The sequence below is a fragment of the Ylistrum balloti genome, unplaced genomic scaffold, assembly GCF_031769215.1.
Source record: "Ylistrum balloti isolate Yb309-2 unplaced genomic scaffold, AGI_CSIRO_Ybal_v1 Utg370112, whole genome shotgun sequence".
NCBI classification, from domain to species: domain Eukaryota; kingdom Metazoa; phylum Mollusca; class Bivalvia; order Pectinida; family Pectinidae; genus Ylistrum; species Ylistrum balloti.
This window is the reverse complement of record NW_026782133.1, coordinates 292278-311273: the sequence shown is the minus strand read 5'-3', so window position 1 is coordinate 311273 and position 18996 is coordinate 292278. Positions and strand designations below refer to the sequence as shown.

At 36.8% G+C, this 18996-nt stretch overlaps 1 protein-coding gene across 1 annotated transcript; it reads right to left on the bottom strand.

The window, feature by feature from the left end:
* Positions 1 to 2396: 2396 nt before the first annotated feature.
* On the bottom strand, positions 2397 to 16042 carry LOC132550235 (2-hydroxyacyl-CoA lyase 2-like). The gene is made up of 16 exons (XM_060214274.1): positions 15866 to 16042; positions 15286 to 15339; positions 14917 to 15021; positions 14595 to 14673; positions 14183 to 14274; positions 12475 to 12613; positions 11385 to 11499; positions 11014 to 11114; positions 10088 to 10197; positions 9372 to 9495; positions 8685 to 8779; positions 7882 to 8036; positions 7029 to 7166; positions 6549 to 6723; positions 5869 to 5967; positions 2397 to 5446 (listed from the first exon to the last, which is right to left on the bottom strand). The coding sequence occupies exons 1-16, from the start codon at positions 15989 to 15991 to the stop codon at positions 5261 to 5263; spliced, it is 1893 nt and encodes a 630-aa protein (XP_060070257.1). The 5' UTR covers positions 15992 to 16042; the 3' UTR covers positions 2397 to 5260.
* Between the last annotated feature and the right edge of the window lie 2954 nt (positions 16043 to 18996).

Here is an 18996-nt window from a genome sequence, read left to right as displayed (position 1 = left end):
AGGGGGGGAAAAGGGGAAACTTGATATGAATGTTCTACACATGGTCCTGGCAAGTGTTTTAACTTTTTGTGGCGATTCAAAATCCAAGATGGCCACCCTGGCCTCTGTTTGGCTAAGACATTATGGACTTCCTCTCAAGAACCATTGTGTGGGTCATGTTCAAACTTGGTACAGATGTTTTACACTTGGTCCTGCACAAGTGTTGTTACATTTTTGCAACATTTTAAAATCCCCAGATTATTGACATATATTCCTCAGGTGACCGTTAAGGCCCCTTGGGCCTCTTGTTTGTCCTGGTTTAGAGTTTGAGACATTATTGACAAATCCTATGTATTTGAAAAATGAAACATGTTTTCTCAAAAAAAAATGATTTAATTGAAACTTTCCAAGAATACACAAGTAAGATAAGGAATTGCTGAAGTAGTTTCACAATTGCTACTATTAATACTACTGCTCTGGAGTATACTTTTTATTATGGTATTTATGGTCATTATAAATGACAGAGCAATGCAGGGAAACATGTCAGCTAGTACAACATGGTATGCTTACCTATAAAAATCTGTCAGTTATAATACATATAAATTCATGTACATTTTGTTTATGTGTTGCTGATTTATGTAGATTGTAACTCAAACTTGTAGATCAAACTACCATGAACAAGTACTAATTGTACAAATGTCCACTAAACGACCCCTTCAGCAGTAAATGATCACAATAATCAGACCTGCAGTCATGCCAAACATGAACACATCAATTTTGAATGGAAATGAGAACGTAAATTTTTAAAACATCAGAAAAGAGGAAATGGTGATGCTTTTAGTTTGGTATAAAGAGAAGTGTCCACCATCCGAAATGGGGAAGAAAATGCCGGAAAACAACTTCTTGGAAAAAAGAATCTTCATAAACGACTTCCACCATTGTGTTCCTGATGCCAGACAATACCTATATAAGGCTAAATTTTTATCACAGCTGACCGGCCAGATGGCAGAATGAAAAATGGACTGCGCCATTTTGCTCCTAGTGCCACCTAATACATATATACCAATTTTCACGAAAATCAGACAATATCTAAAATTTGGCCAAATTTAGACCACAGCTGACAGCTCAGATGACTGATTGGAAAAATTCAAGTGGCCTGCACTCCGCCTTGCATGTATGAATATGTGTTTAAAGTTTTGTTAAATTCCATGCAATAGTGTTTGAGAAATGCGCCGGAAACCTCACTGGTAGAAGGAAGTAGAAGAAATAAGAATAATATAAATAACAATGGATAGGGTGTCATTTCTGATACCTTCACATTACACATCCTTCTGGTTACAGTAGTTTATGTAGTGGCATTGCCAATCCTCAACCTAGGGTGTTTACATATTACAGTTGATTCAATATTCAAAGGCCTGTTCCCATTATCATAATTTTCATGCAAGAAGTTGTCAACTGATGAACAAATTGATTGAGAATTTTTCTACTTCTTTGCTTGTTGATTCCATTGTTAAATACCTTGTTCTCATTTAAGATTGTGGCATTACTTACTTGGATTCACCAAGGTTTACATGGTGGATGTCGTTGATGAAGCAGAAGATGCTTTCTCTTTCGGAACACATGGTCTTATTCTAATTGTATTTATTTCAGAAGTATTATTGCACCTTAGTTTTAATGAATTTAAGTAAGGATCATGATTGTATTGACATGTTGGTATTTTCTTGTTGTTTTGGACCACTAGCCCTCCAACATCACATAAATTATTCTCTTGATTCTGACTGACTTAAAAATCCAAGATTACTTTTGGTATTAGTTGGCTTTGACATTCAACATTATTTCAGATCAAAAGAAACAGCAAGTCATGGCATAGAATCAGTTGTCCATCATTCTGTCAACTGTTACTTTACACAACTTTGACCAAATGTTTGAAAGCACCATCAGGTGAATCAGGAGAAAAGAATACTGCTTAACATCAATAGAAGGGGAAAATTTCGGCCCAGCAAGTGAAATTATTTAAAACTCATCATCTATGGATCAGGGTATTTTGATAAATTTGTTCGAAACTGAATGTTGGAAGAATAAAAGGACCAGCTACAAACATTAACATCAGTCCCCACTGTATGTTCACATCCTAAATCTATTCAGTAAGAAATTTCACATAAAGTGTGGAACAATAAATATTCAACACCATGTCTAATAACTAGATGATTTTTGCCAGCAATGTTTTGAATTTGTTATGAAAAATGTTATTATTGAGGTAATAGACTCACAGCTGACAAAAAATATGGACAATAGTTCAGTTAAAATGACTAGGAGGGATTCTCAGTCCAGAAAACAGACGTACTAACATTCCAATATCCATGTACATTTAGAAACTTTCAGCTAATTACCATGATTAAGAACAAAAATTCAATAAATTTGAAAAAAAAAAGGTTTTAATCTCAAACCATTCTCTAATTCTGTGACATGATGCATTATAGTGTAGAAAATAATAGAAATGAGTGAAGGCCATTAATCTTCTCTAAAAGTTAAGCGTGGAAATGGACATTAAATTTACATGAGAAATGCAAAGTCCAACCCTACTTTACAACATAAAAATCAACACTCCACAACTTGTCTAATATTTCTGCATTCTCACTCCTCTGCGAAAAAATTGGTAGATGTTACTACAGGGAGAGCACTCTGTCCTTCTTTCTGTGTGGAACTGGTACTTCCTAATTCAAATATCTTAAAACTTGTCATAACAGATGTATCGTTCTTTAGCCATTGCAGATGAAATAGTACCTACTGCTTGATGATAATCTTGTACTAAAACAACGTGAAATTAAGTAATATATACGGGTAGGTGTATGTGGAAAAGGATTACATTTGAAAATCTGAACTCAAATGTATATACTAATGGGTAGCATTTCCAATTCCACATAGTGTGATAATTCATTCCTTTCTCCACTTTTACATCTTCACTACACCCCAACAACATCTATAAAACAGAAACATTAATATATCTTCATATGTTAATATCATGAAAAGTTTCTCAGTAACATAAATAACACCACACCTAGAAAGAACATGAAAAAACTAATACATGTATGGTCTATTGATATATGTAAAATTCAAAGAAAAGCACATCATTTTGTGAAAATTCAATTCCTTTTGTTCATGAGATGATTTCAATTACTGATAGCAAGATTGCTAAGTGCAGTTACACAATATTTTGGTGAGCTTTCCATTATGGGGTTAAAATGTACAGTTGAGACTTTCCTGTGACTGACAACATGATAACAAAGGTCAATGAGTGCACCATGTAGGATAAATTTATCCCTTATTGGTATTCCAGGTAGGACATACGTATCTTAAATATGCAGAAGTGGTAGAATCACATACACACAGAAAAGGTAAATGTAAAATCATATTTCAAATATTTCTTTGATAACATATAGAGAAGACTTTTACAAAAAGTACATATGTAAATACAGGCATATAGAATAGTTTGTTCTTTGAACATTTAGAGGTGGACAAAAAAGTTTATCTATATAGGTACATAATTCACTAACAAACCAGATAATTATGTAATAGGAATGAGTAATGAAAAACCCTTGTGACCACTGCCGTCTCCAGACAGACACTGTAATGCTTGACCACAAGGAAATTCCCACAGGTCCAGGACAGTAAAGCAAACTGACTTCTCTCCATCTACACTAAGGATATGATATGTAATTGTGACTACTTTTATTGTACAATAAATGGATTTTATGTATAAAGCTTGTGTGTTACGTAATATCTTTATATAACATATCTTCATATCTATTGAGAAATAGATATCTTATTATATATTCTTCTCAAAATGTGATGGTTACAGTTGATTTATTCTTTTCACATCCATGCTGCATTATGATAATATACAACCTAACAAGAGGCAAAATGGGCCTGCATCGTTCACCTGGTATATTTTTACCAAACAAATATCTTGTCTCTAGGTCTTTAAGTTCATGAGAAGTAGTTCAAATGTTTTAACAAATTTGACCCCTGTGACCTTGAACATAAGTCAAGGTCATTTCTTTTTTGCAAACTTTGTCATGCTTCATCAAGTATCATGCCTCTTGGCCTTTCAGTTCATAAGAAGAAGTCGTTTCAATGTTTTAACAAATCTGACCCCTGTGACCTTGAATATCAGTCAAGGTAATTTATTTTTGTAAACTTTGTCACATTCCATCCTAGGAACATACCAGCCAATTATCATGCCTCTATGCCTTTTTGTTCATGAGAAGAATTTGTTTAAATAATTTAACAAATTTAACCCCTGTGACCCTGAATATTAGTCAAGGTCATTTTTTTGCACATACTTTGTTGGACTTCATCCTAGGAATATTCAAACCAAATATCAAAGCATTTTGTCAAGTCATTATTGAGTAGAAGTTGTTTAAAGGACAAGATTTCTAAGTGAAATAAACAAAGGAGCATAACTCTTATTCAAATTGTCTAATCAAAACCCCATTCAGGACAAGACAACTTCATATCATGGTGATTAAGCCTACCAAGTTTCATAAAGATCGGCTGAAAAATGTAGGAGGAGATCTCCGGACAAATAAAAGTTTACAACGGACGCCAGATGGACGGACAGCGCCATACCATAATACGTTGTCTTTCGACATGCGTATAAAATGGCACTGCCAATGTGAACCCTAACGTACATGTACATAAACAATGACATTGCCACAATGAAGCCTCAAGTATACAAACACTGACATTGCCACAATGAACCCTCAAGTATACAAACACTGACATTGCCACAATGAAACCTCAAGTATACAAACAATGACATTGCCACAATGAACCCTCAAGTATACAAACACTGACATTGCCACAATGAACCCTCAAGTATACAACCTTGACATTGCCACAATGAACCCTCAAGTATACAAACATTGACATTGCCACAATGAACCCTCAAGTATACAAACATTGACATTGCCACAATGAACCCTAAATCATTTTATCAATACTATGATCAAGTTCTCTAGTAAGCTTCCCCTACACTTTTCTTGACATTTGATTCTCACATGCTCTACCTCCCCTTACAACAAAGTATACAAAACAATCCCACCCCAGGGGCAAGTAAATTAAGAAAATATCACTAATCATCCACATCATTGCTATTTAGTGTGTCTTGCCGTCCATTGTAGACTGAAATAGAAAAGTTCTAAAAATATCACAGGAATGTCTTTATCTTCATATAGATACCCAATCAGTGTCTCAGCCTGGAAATCAGCCACAAGAAGTATTATACAGAGATACTGCCTTCTCGGAAATTGGTTTTTCCTATCAGAGCATTCACCAATACACTATGTCCATCTCGACTCTGCTTCACTACATCCTCCAGTATTTCTTTAATTTTGTCCTCATTTGATCTATCCAGTCGTAGGCCCTTTCCACCGTATCCAATGGCAACCGTTTCATAATCAGTGAACTGAATAAAACAATAAAATCAGTATATTCACAAAAGAATAGCTTGTATTTTTTATTCAAAAACTGTATTTGATTTAATTTTCATTTCATGTTAAATAATCTTCATGCTTATTTTGACATATCTTCTTTTTTTATCCTCTCAATATGTATACCACTATAATCACAAGTTTTGAACTATAAAATGTATAATTTGAAAAAAGTCTCTTGTGATAGGATGTTTTAATATTTGCTCCATATATCAATAATCACTTCAAACAGTAAAAATGAAACCATCTTTTATACAGAATTTCTCAGTTATCTAGTTTATAATGTAATTTTTTGGAAACAAAATTCATGGGTATCATGCATCTTTATCCATAATGGGAATATGATTTATCTATTACATTAATAGCAGAATCAGATTATATATCAAAATTAACTCACAGCCAGTTTACAGGCAACACTGCTACCAAACATAGGTGCCTGTTCTCGCTCTATCTGTGTCCAGCCAGCATCATTACCAACCAACGCAATCACTGGCAGCTGTTGAATAAAACACAATCTGTTAGAATCATATGACTGGGAAAAGTTTTAGGATATTTTTTAAAATGCTGTAAAAGAACACAACATTTCACTTTAGATGGGACTCTATGTCCAATAGTCAAGGACTGCGTCATCTCTAGTACATTTTATTAGAAAATATATACAATTACTGTATATGATACCATGGTAACTGTATCTATCTGCTATTGCCTTACATACATACTATACCAAAGTAATCAACAACACACAAACCAAAATGTTTTAATATCAACAGACTGATCAATAAATAGTACACAGCTGGTATAACTTTAACATTACTCAAACTGACATGGCTACTCTACTACAGCCAGTCCCCATGTATTTGTTCCCTTTAGAACTGTCTAGGATGTTACTGGTAAAGTTTAACTATCAGTCTGTGAATATTCTCCAAGATAACATGCTTCCTCTTTATAAAGATATAATATCTACATGTCATAACTATTTAGTGTAAAATATACAAATGTCTATCATTTCTTCCCAGTTTTATAATAAATATAATTACAACATGGCGACCATTTACTGGACAATCTTGACTGTCTTACTTTATGTCTCGTGAAGGTGTCAAACTCTGCCACGCTGTATCCAAGGGAACCATCCCCATAGATAATCCACACATCACAGTCTGGGCGACACAGTTTGGCTCCCAATGCAAAACCACCTCCAACACCAAGAGTTCCAAATGCTCCAGGGTCAAGCCAGTGAAGAGGTCCCCTGGGCCTGCAATGCACAAAATCAAAATATACTTCAATTAATGACAGACAAGTTTCATTGTAAAGTACAGTTAAGAGAGATTTGATAATTTTGGTATTTGGTTCAGACAGGTTGAATTTTGGTGTTCAGTTTAGAGAGATTGAATTCTAATGTTCAGTTACGAGAAGGTGTATCTTGGTGTTTGAGTAGGACTGATTTCACTAAGACATTCGGTTCACAGTTTTCTTATGTTATTTGATAAAGACAGGCTACACATTGAGTTTAGTTTAGACAGGTTTAACTGTACCAATAAAGGAAAATAGATTTTTTACCTTAGGATGTATGAGGCAGTAGCAACAAAGTCACCGCCATCTGCCACCATCACAGTGTCATCACCCATCACTTCCTCTGTGATGTGAAGGACCTTTAAGGGATTAAGATGGACGTCAGTTACCTCTGTGGACTTCTCCCTAAATATAGAAGTAAGTTACTTAATAATAAAAGAAAACTAAAATCTATGTGTTGCATTATAGATTGTAGATGTATTTTAAAAAATCATGAAATACAAATGTTCACGGCTTAAACAGTATGTAAATCTTCACCTACAGGTTAGCTTTCTCTTTGACAGGTTATAACACTTACAGGTTAGCTTTCTCTTTGACAGGTTATAACACTTACAGGTTAGCTTTCTCTTTGACAGGTTATAACACTTACAGGTTAGCTTTCTCTTTGACAGGTTATAATACTTAAAGGTTAGCTTTCCCTTTGGCAAGTTATAACACTTACAGGTTAGCTTTCTCTTTGACAGGTTATAACACTTACAGGTTAGCTTTCCCTTTGACAGGTTATAACACTTACAGGTTAGCTTTCTCTTTGACAGGTTATAACACTTACAGGTTAGCTTTCCCTTTGACAGGTTATAACACTTACAGGTTAGCTTTCTCTTTGACAAGTTATAACACTTACAGGTTAGTTTTCTCTTTGACAGGTTATAACACTTACAGGTTAGCTTTCTCTTTGACAGGTTATAACACTAACAGGTTAGCTGCTTTCTCTTTGACAGGTTATAACACTTACAGGTTAACTTTCTCTTTGACAGGTTATAACACTTACAGGTTAGCTTTCCCTTTGACAGATTATAACACTTACAGGTTAGCTTTCCCTTTGACAGGTTATAACACTTACAGGTTAGCTTTCTCTTTAACAACGTCCTTCTCCTTGAGTTTTTGCAGCCAGTCTTGATCACACTTGTACCCTTTCAGCCCTTTTGAAAGTTCCAGGATAAAGCTTGCTGCATCAGCTTCTACTGCCACTGTCGGCTTCCAGAACATGTCAGAGTTCTGTCAGTCACAATGAAAATGTACATGTTACTCAAATGTGTTGACATTCAAATTTTCACATCTTGACAAAAGGCTTGAGCATTAAAGGTGTTATTTGGAGGTCAAAATACAGACTGTTGTAAAATCATATACTTCTGAGGTGCTCAGTTTGTGGACTCTTGATTTTATGGATAAATACAGCTCAATTAATCTAGTTATACTTATTTCAACAGTACATGTACATACTGATTTATTTATTGAGAGTTTCCATAAAATCAATGAAAATAAATCACTGATGAATGATTTTACAGTACAAGTTTGGTTATCTGTTTAAATTCATTCCCAAGTGTCTATTGTTTGCAAATTTTATTACCAAAATAACAAAAATAGAAGTCTCATGATTAGCAACCTTTGCTGTATTAGACCTGACATCCACATTAGATGATACACCAATAAAGGACTGATCAGGTTACAGTGTGGTATATTGAACTAGCAACATTTATTAAGAAACATTTACATAGTTTCAATTCCTGCTCATAAATGACAAAAATATGACATTAATTACATATTCCAGTTCTAACACCGTAAAGTGTAACTTGCAGGAGACTAAAATAAATTATACGAACTACAATAGTTACAATGTCAAATCTTGATTTAGATGTCCCCTACCTTGTACAGCTGGTCTTTGCTTCTGTTGATGGCAATTATCTTGGACTTCCTGCTCAATACCCTTCCATAACCCAACCTGAAATCTGCTACAGAACCTACAATCATAGAATAAGTCTTTATGGTATAACTCTTTAGTTGAGCCAGATTGCCTGTATGTACTGCATGGCTAAATGCCCTTCCTGCCATGTTGACTTTATTTGTCAGGACAACCCTACAATGATGACATCTTTTGACATTTCAGTTGTTCTACCTGTCATGATGACATTTTTTATTGACAAAATACTACAATGATGACATCTTTTGACATTTCAGTTGTCCTACCTGTCATGATGACATTTTTTTTATTGATAAAACCCCACAATGATGACATCTTTTGACATTTCAGATGTCCATCCTGTCATGATGACATTTTTTTATTGATAAAACCCCACAATGATGACATCTTTTGATATTTCAGTAGCCCTACCTTTTATGATGACATTATTTGTTGGTGAAAAGCTACAATGTTGACATTGTTTAAACATTTAAGTTGTCCTACCTGTTATGATGATATTACTTGCCAATAAAACCCTACAATGATGACCTATATTGTTTAAACAGTTAAGTAGTCTGACCTGCCATAACGATATTAATTGTCAGTAAATCTTACAATGATGACATATTGTTTTAACATTTTAGTAGTCCCACCTGCCATGATGACAACATCAGCCTCCTTGAGAGCTTCGCCCCTCTTCTGTCGTGCCTGTATTGCGCTGTTTTTACCTAGAAGTCCCCTTGCCATACCTCCAAGGAAACAGGGCACTCCGATATCCTACAACAGATACACATCCTCACAGATAATTCAGATGTATTTTCTTGACTTCCATTATCACTGAAATCTTAATTTACTTGTTAATTCTTTAAAATATTTTCTTACAATCAAAATAAGCCAAAACTGGCCATACTTAGTATATCATTTCTGTATTTAGTATATTTATATAAAGCATTTCACAGTCCTGTTACACTTACTGTCAATTCTACAATGCTGTACTTTGACATTTCTTATTGTCTTTGAATAGGTCACCATCACAGAATCACAGGAACTATATGTTAATACTTTTCATATCTGTTTACAAATGTTGTAACTAAACCTACACCAAAATCTCTTCACTGAGCTCGACAGCCTGGTACTTTACCTCAAGTTTCTTCTACACCTAAATCTCTTCACTATGCCAGACTGCTTGGTACATTACCTTCAGTTTCTCCTACACCTAAATCTCTTCACTATGCCAGACTGCCTGGTACATTACCTTCAGTTTCTCCTACACCTAAATCTCTTCACAAGGCCAGACTGCCTGGTACATTACCTTCAGTGTCTCCTACACCTAAATCTCTCCACTAAGCCAGACTGCTTGGTACTTTACCTCGAGTGCCTTCCTTAACTCCTCGACAGGAACTGGGGGAAGTGTTGCCTGACTACCAATCAGGATTACTGGCTTTTTAGCCTTGGAAAGCAGCTCTATGCCTTTCTGGACTGTATAATAAAAATAATCCCTCTTTGAGAAAATTAAGAAAGACAGGGTAGGTTCTAATCACAGCTGAGTAGCCAGAATTTAAAATTATAAACAGTAATTTCTAGTCTGATTGCAGACAGTGCATTTGTTTTCATTTTTACAGTTTCTTATCAAATATTTTGTTCAGTTGATCTTTATTAAAGTCCTCTCCTTACATTATCAATTCATCTACTGCAACTGCCTTTCTTCAGAAGTGATGACCGAGGTGAAAACACAGGATTATAACAGGTTGGTTACTAATATCACCGGTATCACAATACAAAGGGAGTCAAAACATTCAATGTGATTTTCTAACATCAAATGAGAATTTTTTCTGTAACTTCAAAATTATTAATCCACATAGAATTAGAAGTTAATATTTGTAGTTCCAACGATGAAATCTATAGCCTTATCAATATTCTCGCTGGTTTCTATCAATGACAACCAAAATGAGCTCAAATTTTACGATATATTGTATTACAAAAACATGTATTTTCATTGGCACTTGATTTTGTGGATAAATCTTGCTCAAGAAATCCGTTATTACTATAACCCATGTCATTTTTATCTGTGTGTGACCTCCTGGACACATAAATTTATAGACTCAGAGTAACCACGAATTTTACAAAAAACACTGAAACCCCCCACAAAAAATTGCAATTTTACAGTGTTCTGATTGGCTGAAACATGGACAAAGATTGTAAATATTGCTAAATAAAATGATCAGTAAATTTTTCTCTATATCAATTACAACTTCAAACTGTTCAGAATTCTGAAACAAGATAATAATAAATCACCTTGAGAAGAACTTGGTTTCTTTATGTCAATTAATAATGGACTCATATCTCTTTCCTCAAAGGCCCCAGCAAACAAATTGGTCAAGTAATTAGAGAGATACCTGGAAGAAAAAGTATGAAAAACTTAAAGAATCTGATATCATATCTGGTCGCAACCACTGTCATACATTAAAAATGTTCATGTAGCTGTCAGATTTCACTTTGGAATAAATGAGAAATCTTTAGTTCATGATCGGTAATCACAACAACCAATTATGTCAATTTAATCCACAAACTAAGATCCAACGTCACACTTCCTTTTAGATAATTGATAATGTAATGTTGTTCTGTATAAGTACCAATAATAAATGAATTTTTAGTGAGTTTCTTACCAGTTTGTGATCCTTTGCATTAGGCTTAGTTTGCCCGACTCCTTTATACCAATCTCCTTACTAACAGTCTGGTATGGGTACAGACTGTCGATAGGAAACTCCACAAACACTGGCCCTGGGTTAACAGAATCAGATTAATACGTCAGATGTGTAAGAAAGACGTCTGCTTCTAGTGTTTTGGGAATTTAAATAACATTTCCAAGTAAGTCCTGACCATGATGGTGTAGTCAGGAATTAGGATTGATTATAATCTCACTTAAATTCAAAGCCAGACAAACCATGACATACCCCATAGCTCTAGACTAAACCTGATCCTACAGTTCAAGACTGGATAACCTTAACCTTATCTGGATTTCCACACTAGACCATATGTATTACAATATACATCTTGTAACTTATCCGATGTTATTAAAAATTTAGACTATGAATCGAGTTCTAAATGAAATCAAATGTTAATGGTAATGTGACCCTGACTTTACTTTCAGTACCACGCTGTAGTGTACAATGTGCAGGGCATTCTGCAGTCTGAGGAAAATATCCTTGACCTTAGTCTCAGTATTCACAAAGGGGCTTGTGACCTAGACCTTGCCAAATGTTGCAGACTGCACTATCTGTAGTGCCTTCTGTAGTCTGGTGACAAATCTTAGATCTTAGTCTCAGTACCTCAGCAAAGGAGACTGGGACCTTGAACTTTCAACTTAGAGTAGTATACTGTACTTTCTGTAGTGCATTCTTTAGTCTGGTGACAAATCTCTGACCTTTGTCTCTGTATTTACGAAACGATTTACGATCTCGACCTTTGTCAAGAAATTCTGACTGGGCTGATTATAGGTTCTTCTGTAGTATGGGGACAATATCTCAAAGACAAATACCTGTATTTACACAGGGACTTGTGACCTTGAACTTTACTGGTGATTCTGACTGGGCTATCTATAGAACCCATTATGGTATGGGGACAAATTCTTGTATTTACACAGGGATTTCTGACCTTGAACTTATCTGGTGTTCATTAGTGGGTTATCTTTAGAACCTTCTATGGAGTAGGGACAAATTGCTGTATTTACACAGGGATCTGTGACTTTCTACTTACCTGGAGTTCCTGACTGGGCTACCTGTAGAGCCTTTTGTAGTGTGGGGACAATATCCCTGACCTTCGTTACAGTGGCACAGTATTTACACAGGGGCTTAAAAAGTGACATTTGGTCAATATCTTGAAGTGCTCCCCTGCCCTAAAAATAGATACAGTATAGCTATTAAAGACAGAGACTAGACATCCTGACATGGTCATTTATTCTCTTCTTCCTCTTCTGCTATCATAAAGACAGTCTTTGATTTACTATAACCATATCTATCCTGTTATGAACCTTGGGGGCCAACATATGAACTTTGAACCAAAGTAGCACTTGTTGTAGGACAATGAAATAGTACTTGTTACAAGTCTTATTAAACAGCTACAGATACAATTCCACTCTTTATCAAACATAGGCTTATTGTCTTATATACATTATATGCTGCATTTGATACTTTTCATCTCAAACAACAAAATGTGAGCAATAATGAAAAAATGAAACTTCCTCCAAATTGTTTAAACAATTTCAACATATGAAAAATTAAAGATTTAAAGAATACAGAAGAATAACTAACAGAACAATAAGACCAAATATCCCCAAAAAATTATCTCCAATATAATCAACAATGTCTTCCAGGAACCTCAAATTAATGTTGTATTCCTTAAGAGCCAGGTTTGAATGGTGGAGGAAAACCAAAGTTCTCAGATAAAAACCACCGACTTATTGCCAGTACCTAACTGCTGCCCTTGTAGGCCTTGAACCCATGAACCAAGGGTGTAATACAGCGATAAAGACAGTCAGATACCTAAACCCTTGGCCACCGAAATGTGAATGGATACTCATCAAAACCAATCACCTACATATACTGCTCAAAACTAAATAGTTCAGCAATCAACACCTATCATGAAAACCTAAGACAACGGAAATGAGTCCAAAACTCAGTCAACTATTGGTAAGAAATGAAAATAACATTTTAACACAAAAAGAAGGAACACCACTATGGTACCAGTCAGTCCTCCTTTACTGTCAAAACTAGGTCGTTTCTCCTATCAAAAATTGTGCGAACATTTCATTCCCAAAACAAACAAGATCAAGAAGTGAAAAAGAAATGGTCAAGTGTCTTTGTAACTCCTTCAAAAATCAGTTCTTCCCAGTGATGGGCACAGTTGAAAATAGCTCAGCATCAGAAGTCTACTGTAAAATAAACTAACAGATATCGCTACTTTATTAACTTCATGTACTGCTGATTTTTAAAATGAGTGCTGTTTGGGAATATTCAATGTCAAAATCAGTTCTGATTTAATTGTACTATGAAAAGTTACAGATAAATTATTACAACATGTTGATGGTAAACCTGTTATTAAAATGAATCCATATTGAACTTCTCATCATTATAATGATCTTCCTCAAAGCTTTCAAACATATTATAGTCTTACTCCAGTTACATTTAAACTTTATACAAATCTGCATCAAATTTACATTCAATCTTCATGATTCCTGACAGCTTCCCATATTTTCTTTCATGAATCAGTGATACAAGGTTGTTTTTCTGTTTTATGATGAATAGAGTACATGACTTCCGAAACTTATTTCTCTGAAGCCTTCTTTCAAAACAGAAACCGTGTGAAACTGACATTCTTCCTAAGAGATGTAAATCCAAGGAATGAATGAAGAATGCATTGTCAAGTTCAAGAGTTTATCACTGATACAAGAAAATCAAAATCATACCTTGAGAAGTGTAGCAGCAGCCCCTCCAATCAGCAATACTGGAGACTCAGCCATTTGAGCATTCTTAACAGCAGTCACTGTGTTGGTAAGTCCTGTAGAGTGAAAATCAATATTACACCTCTGTCTGTCTACCTGGCTTTAGTGAACAGTTTGACAAACAAAAAAGAGAACTGGACAGGAAACAGGGACATATCTGTTCAACTGAATAATGTGGCAAGGAGAACAAAGAAGAGAACTGGTCATACAGTTAAAGTAAATCTGTACACCTGGCTTAAGAGGACAGAAGTACAGAAAAGGAGGAACATAACGGAAAATTGCTTGTGTGTACACCTTACTTAAAAAGACAACAGAAGGATGGACAAAGAAGAGAACTGGACAGACACTCACAGAGGTGGTGTGTCACCTAACCTACCTGGTCCTGCTGTTACAGCAGCCACACCCACTGTCCCTGACATTCTGGCAACAGCATCTGCAGCAAATACGGCTGTCACCTATGTAATAAACATCACAAAATCTGTCAATTAGAGACTGATCTTTCTAAACGTAAAAACAATTTATCAAAACACTGAAGGTTAACTGCAAAAAATAAACACATACAAATGGAGATCCTTGTGTTGTCATATGGAAGATAAAACTTTTATATTAAAATTAAACTAAGGAAGCTGCCTTCTTTGGTTGGTATCATATATCAAACATAAACAGCAATAAAAATAAACAGAACAGGGATAATTTACCTCATGTCTGGTGTCCACTACACGGATACCAATCTTCTCACAGGCCACTAGAATGGGAGAAATGTGTCCTCCAACCAAAGTAAACACATATTTCACACCATGAGCCTACAACATAAGACACATGATCCTGACAGAATAACAGTACATATCTGATCACACATATCAGTGGAGAGCTAGGGTAAATCCTAAACCAACTGAAAAAAAATCTGCTTTGAAAATCAATTATCATACATAAATCTTCTTCTCCAGCATTATTCATACATTCCTGATAAAAAATGTCAGTGAGAGTAGAATAACCATTATATCACATTTACATAGCTACCAATTAACAAGTGACAAATGTGTAAATAATGTTCTGACAATCATTACCTTCAAAACATCACCAACTATATCACCACCATTCCTTTTGATGTTTTTGTCAACCTGAGAAAAGAAAAAAATGGTTAAATTACCACAAAAACTAACAAAGAATGAGTATGTGTGTGAAATCCTTCTATCAATAAGAAGTTAATTACACCATTTATATACAATATGTTCCACCAAGCTGCTCATTAGTTTTTTTCTTTTCATCTTATACCTGCACAGAATTGTAAAATGAACAATCACTGTTGATTAATCCTTTCCCCAACCCTTATGCACACAATACTTGATTTTTGATAGAGTGTATTCATCACTGTTGATGAAGGGAGAAGTTTAAGGTGAAAAGTACCGGTCATCTTACTTAGCCAGTTGGTAATTATAAAAAATTGAGAGGAGTGGAAGGTCGTAGTGGACAGTGAAGGGTGGAAAAGAGTGGAGGCCTAAGGACATATTCTTGATTATGTGTGTTTCTTAATACCTGCAAGTGATTTTCATTTCCTTCCAATTAACCAAATTCAAACCGTTTTTAAACACGTGCACAATAAGATTCTCTGTTTAAACAGATTTAGAACTTGTCAAGTGGACGCACCTTGTGGAAGAGCTGGTACAGGATACCAAATCTCTTGAGAAACATAAACGTTCCTAATGCTGCCGCTGACAGGCCTACCGGCACCAGGGTAGACGCTTTACAAAACTTCTCGGCCATGTCATCCATCGTGAACTTATATCTGTACTGTAGACTTTCCGATGGACTTCAACCTGCAACAACAATAACCAGCCGGTTCCGAATTAATCAGGTTAAACTAGGCGATAAAATAGCCGGATGTTTAGTATACTTTCACAAAGATGGTCGACGCGATTACAATAGTTTTAAAACGCGTATAAGTAGTTCTAAATTTTGCTGTATATAACCATACCACTTCGTTGATATATTTAGAACAATATGAACATGGGCAATGAAAACATGTTTTTTCTTAACGTGAAAAAACTTTGATTATGTCGCATTACGCACATTGTATTTTGCTTATCGTTTCAGATCGGTTAAAAAAAGGCGAACACATCTTATCGACTGTAGTTGACTTATTTCAATGCTTTATTTTCACTTTACGGACCGTCTCATGCAAACACTCACTCCCCCACCACACACCTCATCCACGCCATAACAACACCGTAGGACTTAGAAAAGATGCTAAGTCCGTGATTATATCGTATTTTTTAAAGCCATGAATATTTCTAAAAGGCAGTGGTACAGAAGGAACACGTGAAGCAGGAAGAAGTGAAAGGATAATTATGTAAGGAGGGGATTGTGGTATGAGATTCGTCAAACGATTGAAAGAAATATGTATAGAGGACATTAAAAGGAGAGTTGAAAGGAAGGTTGGGGTCAGTGATAGGAGAGTAGAGGAATAAAGCTGGAGAGATGAGTCAATGAGGAGATCTAGAGGAGAGTATAGGTGTAGGCTGTGGTAGGATTGTGTAAAGTTTGGGAGGTATTGCTAGGAGACTGGGGAATGGTAAATAGGGAGGGCAGTGATACAAGAGTGGTAAGGGTGGAGGTTGGGGGCAGTGGTAGGAGTGGAAAGTAATTAAATAAGGATGAAGGCTGTGTGAGAGCAAGGTTGGGCTGCGATAGGGGAGTGATGAGTAAGGGTGGAAGGCTGTGGTAGGAAGGTGGTGCGTAAATGTTGGGGATGTGGTAGGACAGCGACGAGTAAAGGTAGAGAAGAAGTGTGATAAGAACGTTCGGGACAATGGTGGATGACAGTGATAGAGAGTGGGGAATAAATTGGCGGTAGAAATGGGATAGTGCACGCGGTGAGTAAGTGTTGGGGATGTGGTAGGAATGACGATCTAGGACGGAAGGCTGTGGAAGGGGAGTGAAAAATTTGGGTTCAGGGTAGTGAAAGGAGTGTAGTGAGTAAGGAAGAATGACAGTGGTTGGAGAGTGGTGAGTAAAGGTGGAGGACTGTAGTAGGAAGGTAGTGAGTAAGGTGGAAGGTTGTAGTAGGAAGGTAGTGAGTAAGGGTGGAAGACTGTGGTAGGAAGGTAGTGAGTAAGGGAGGGAGGCTGTGGTAGGAAGGTAGTGAGTAAGGGTAGAAGACTGTGGTAGGAAGGTATTGAGTAAGGGAGGGAGGCTGTGGTAGGAAGGTAGTGAGTAGGGTGGAAGGTTGTGGTAGGAAGGTAGTGAGTAAGGGTGGAAGGTTGTGGTAGGAAGGTAGTGAGTAAGGGTGGAAGACTGTGGTAGGAAGGTAGTGAGTAAGGGAGGGAGGCTGTGGTAGGAAGGTAGTGAGTAAGGGTAGAAGACTGTGGTAGGAAGGTATTGAGTAAGGGTGGAAGACTGTGGTAGGAAGGTAGTGAGTAAGGGAGGGAGGCTGTGGTAGGAAGGTAGTGAGTAAGGGTAGAAGACTGTGGTAGGAAGGTATTGAGTAAGGGTGGAAGGCTGTGGTGGGAAGGTAGTGAGTAATGGTAGAAGGCTATGGTAGGAAGGTAGTGAGTAAGGGAGGAAGGCTGTGGTGGGAAGGTATTGAGTAAGGGTGGAAGGCTATGGTAGGAAGGTATTGGGTAAGGATAGAAGACTGTGGTGGGAAGGTATTGAGTAAGGGTGGAAGGCTGTGTTGGGAAGGTAGTGAGTAAGGGTAGAAGGCTATGGTGGGAAGGTATTGAGTAAGTGTAGAAGGCTATGGTAGGAAGGTGTTGAGTAAGGGTAGAAGGCTATGGTAGGAAGGTATTGGGTAAGGGTGGAAGGCTGTGGTGGGAAGGTAGTGAGTAATGGAAGAAGGCTATGGTAGGAAGGTATTGAGTAAGGGTAGAAGACTGTGGTAGGAAGGTATTGAGTAAGGGTAGAAGACTGTGGTAGGAAGGTATTGAGTAAGGGTGGAAGGCTGTGGTGGGAAGGTAGTGAGTAATGGTAGAAGGCTATGGTAGGAAGGTAGTGAGTAAGGGAGGAAGGCTGTGGTGGGAAGGTATTGAGTAAGGGTGGAAGGCTATGGTAGGAAGGTAGTGAGTAAGGATGGAAGGCTTTGGTGGGAAGGTATTGAGTAAGGGAGGAAGGCTGTGGTAGGAAGGTAGTGAGTAAGGGAAGGAGGCTGTGGTGGGAAGGTAGTGAGTAAGGGTAGAAGGCTGTGGTGGGAAGGTATTGAGTAAGGGAGGAAGGCTGTGGTAGGAAGGTAGTGAGTAAGGGAGGAAGGCTGTGGTGGGAAGGTAGTGAGTAAGGGTAGAAGGCTGTGGTGGGAAGGTATTGAGTAAGGGAGGAAGGCTGTGGTGGGAAGGTAGTGAGTAAAGGTAGAAGGCTGTTGTAGGAAGGTAGTGAGTAAGGGAGGGATGCCGTGGTAGGAAGGTAGTGAGTAAGGGTGGAAGGCTGTGGTAGGAAGGTAGTGAGTAAGGAGTGTTTTCAAAAGAGAAAGAAGAAAGGTGGTTGACAGTGATAGGGCAATGATAAATAAAGTGGAGGGTAGTAATAGGTTGTGATATATGAGTGGAGAGTAAGGTTGGAGGGCTATAATAGGAGAGTGGGTGACAAAGGAGGAGGCCAGTGATTAGATAGTGGTGAATAAGTGTTCAGGGCAGTGATAGGAGAGTGGTGAATAAGGGTTCAGGGCAGTGATAGGAGAGTGGTGAATAAGTGTTCAGGACAGTGATAGGGGAGTGTGACGTAAATGTGGAGAGCTGTTATGCTTTTTTCGTTTTTCTTTGTCTATTTTTTTCAATCAGCATATAAGA

What these genes read in the sequence shown, in the direction of transcription:
- LOC132550235 (XM_060214274.1), bottom strand. Translation starts at nt 15,991, where the DNA reads ATGGATGACATGGCCGAGAAGTTTTGTAAAGCGTCTACCCTGGTGCCG. An exon ending in GAAACCAAGTTCTTCTCAAG is followed by an intron (nt 10,198 to 11,013) that starts GTGATTTATTAT and finishes TTTATTATACAG; the next exon opens with TCCAGAAAGGCATAGAGCTG. An exon ending in ACTGCCTCATACATCCTAAG is followed by an intron (nt 6,724 to 7,028) that starts GTAAAAAATCTA and finishes TGTGCATTGCAG; the next exon opens with GCCCAGGGGACCTCTTCACT.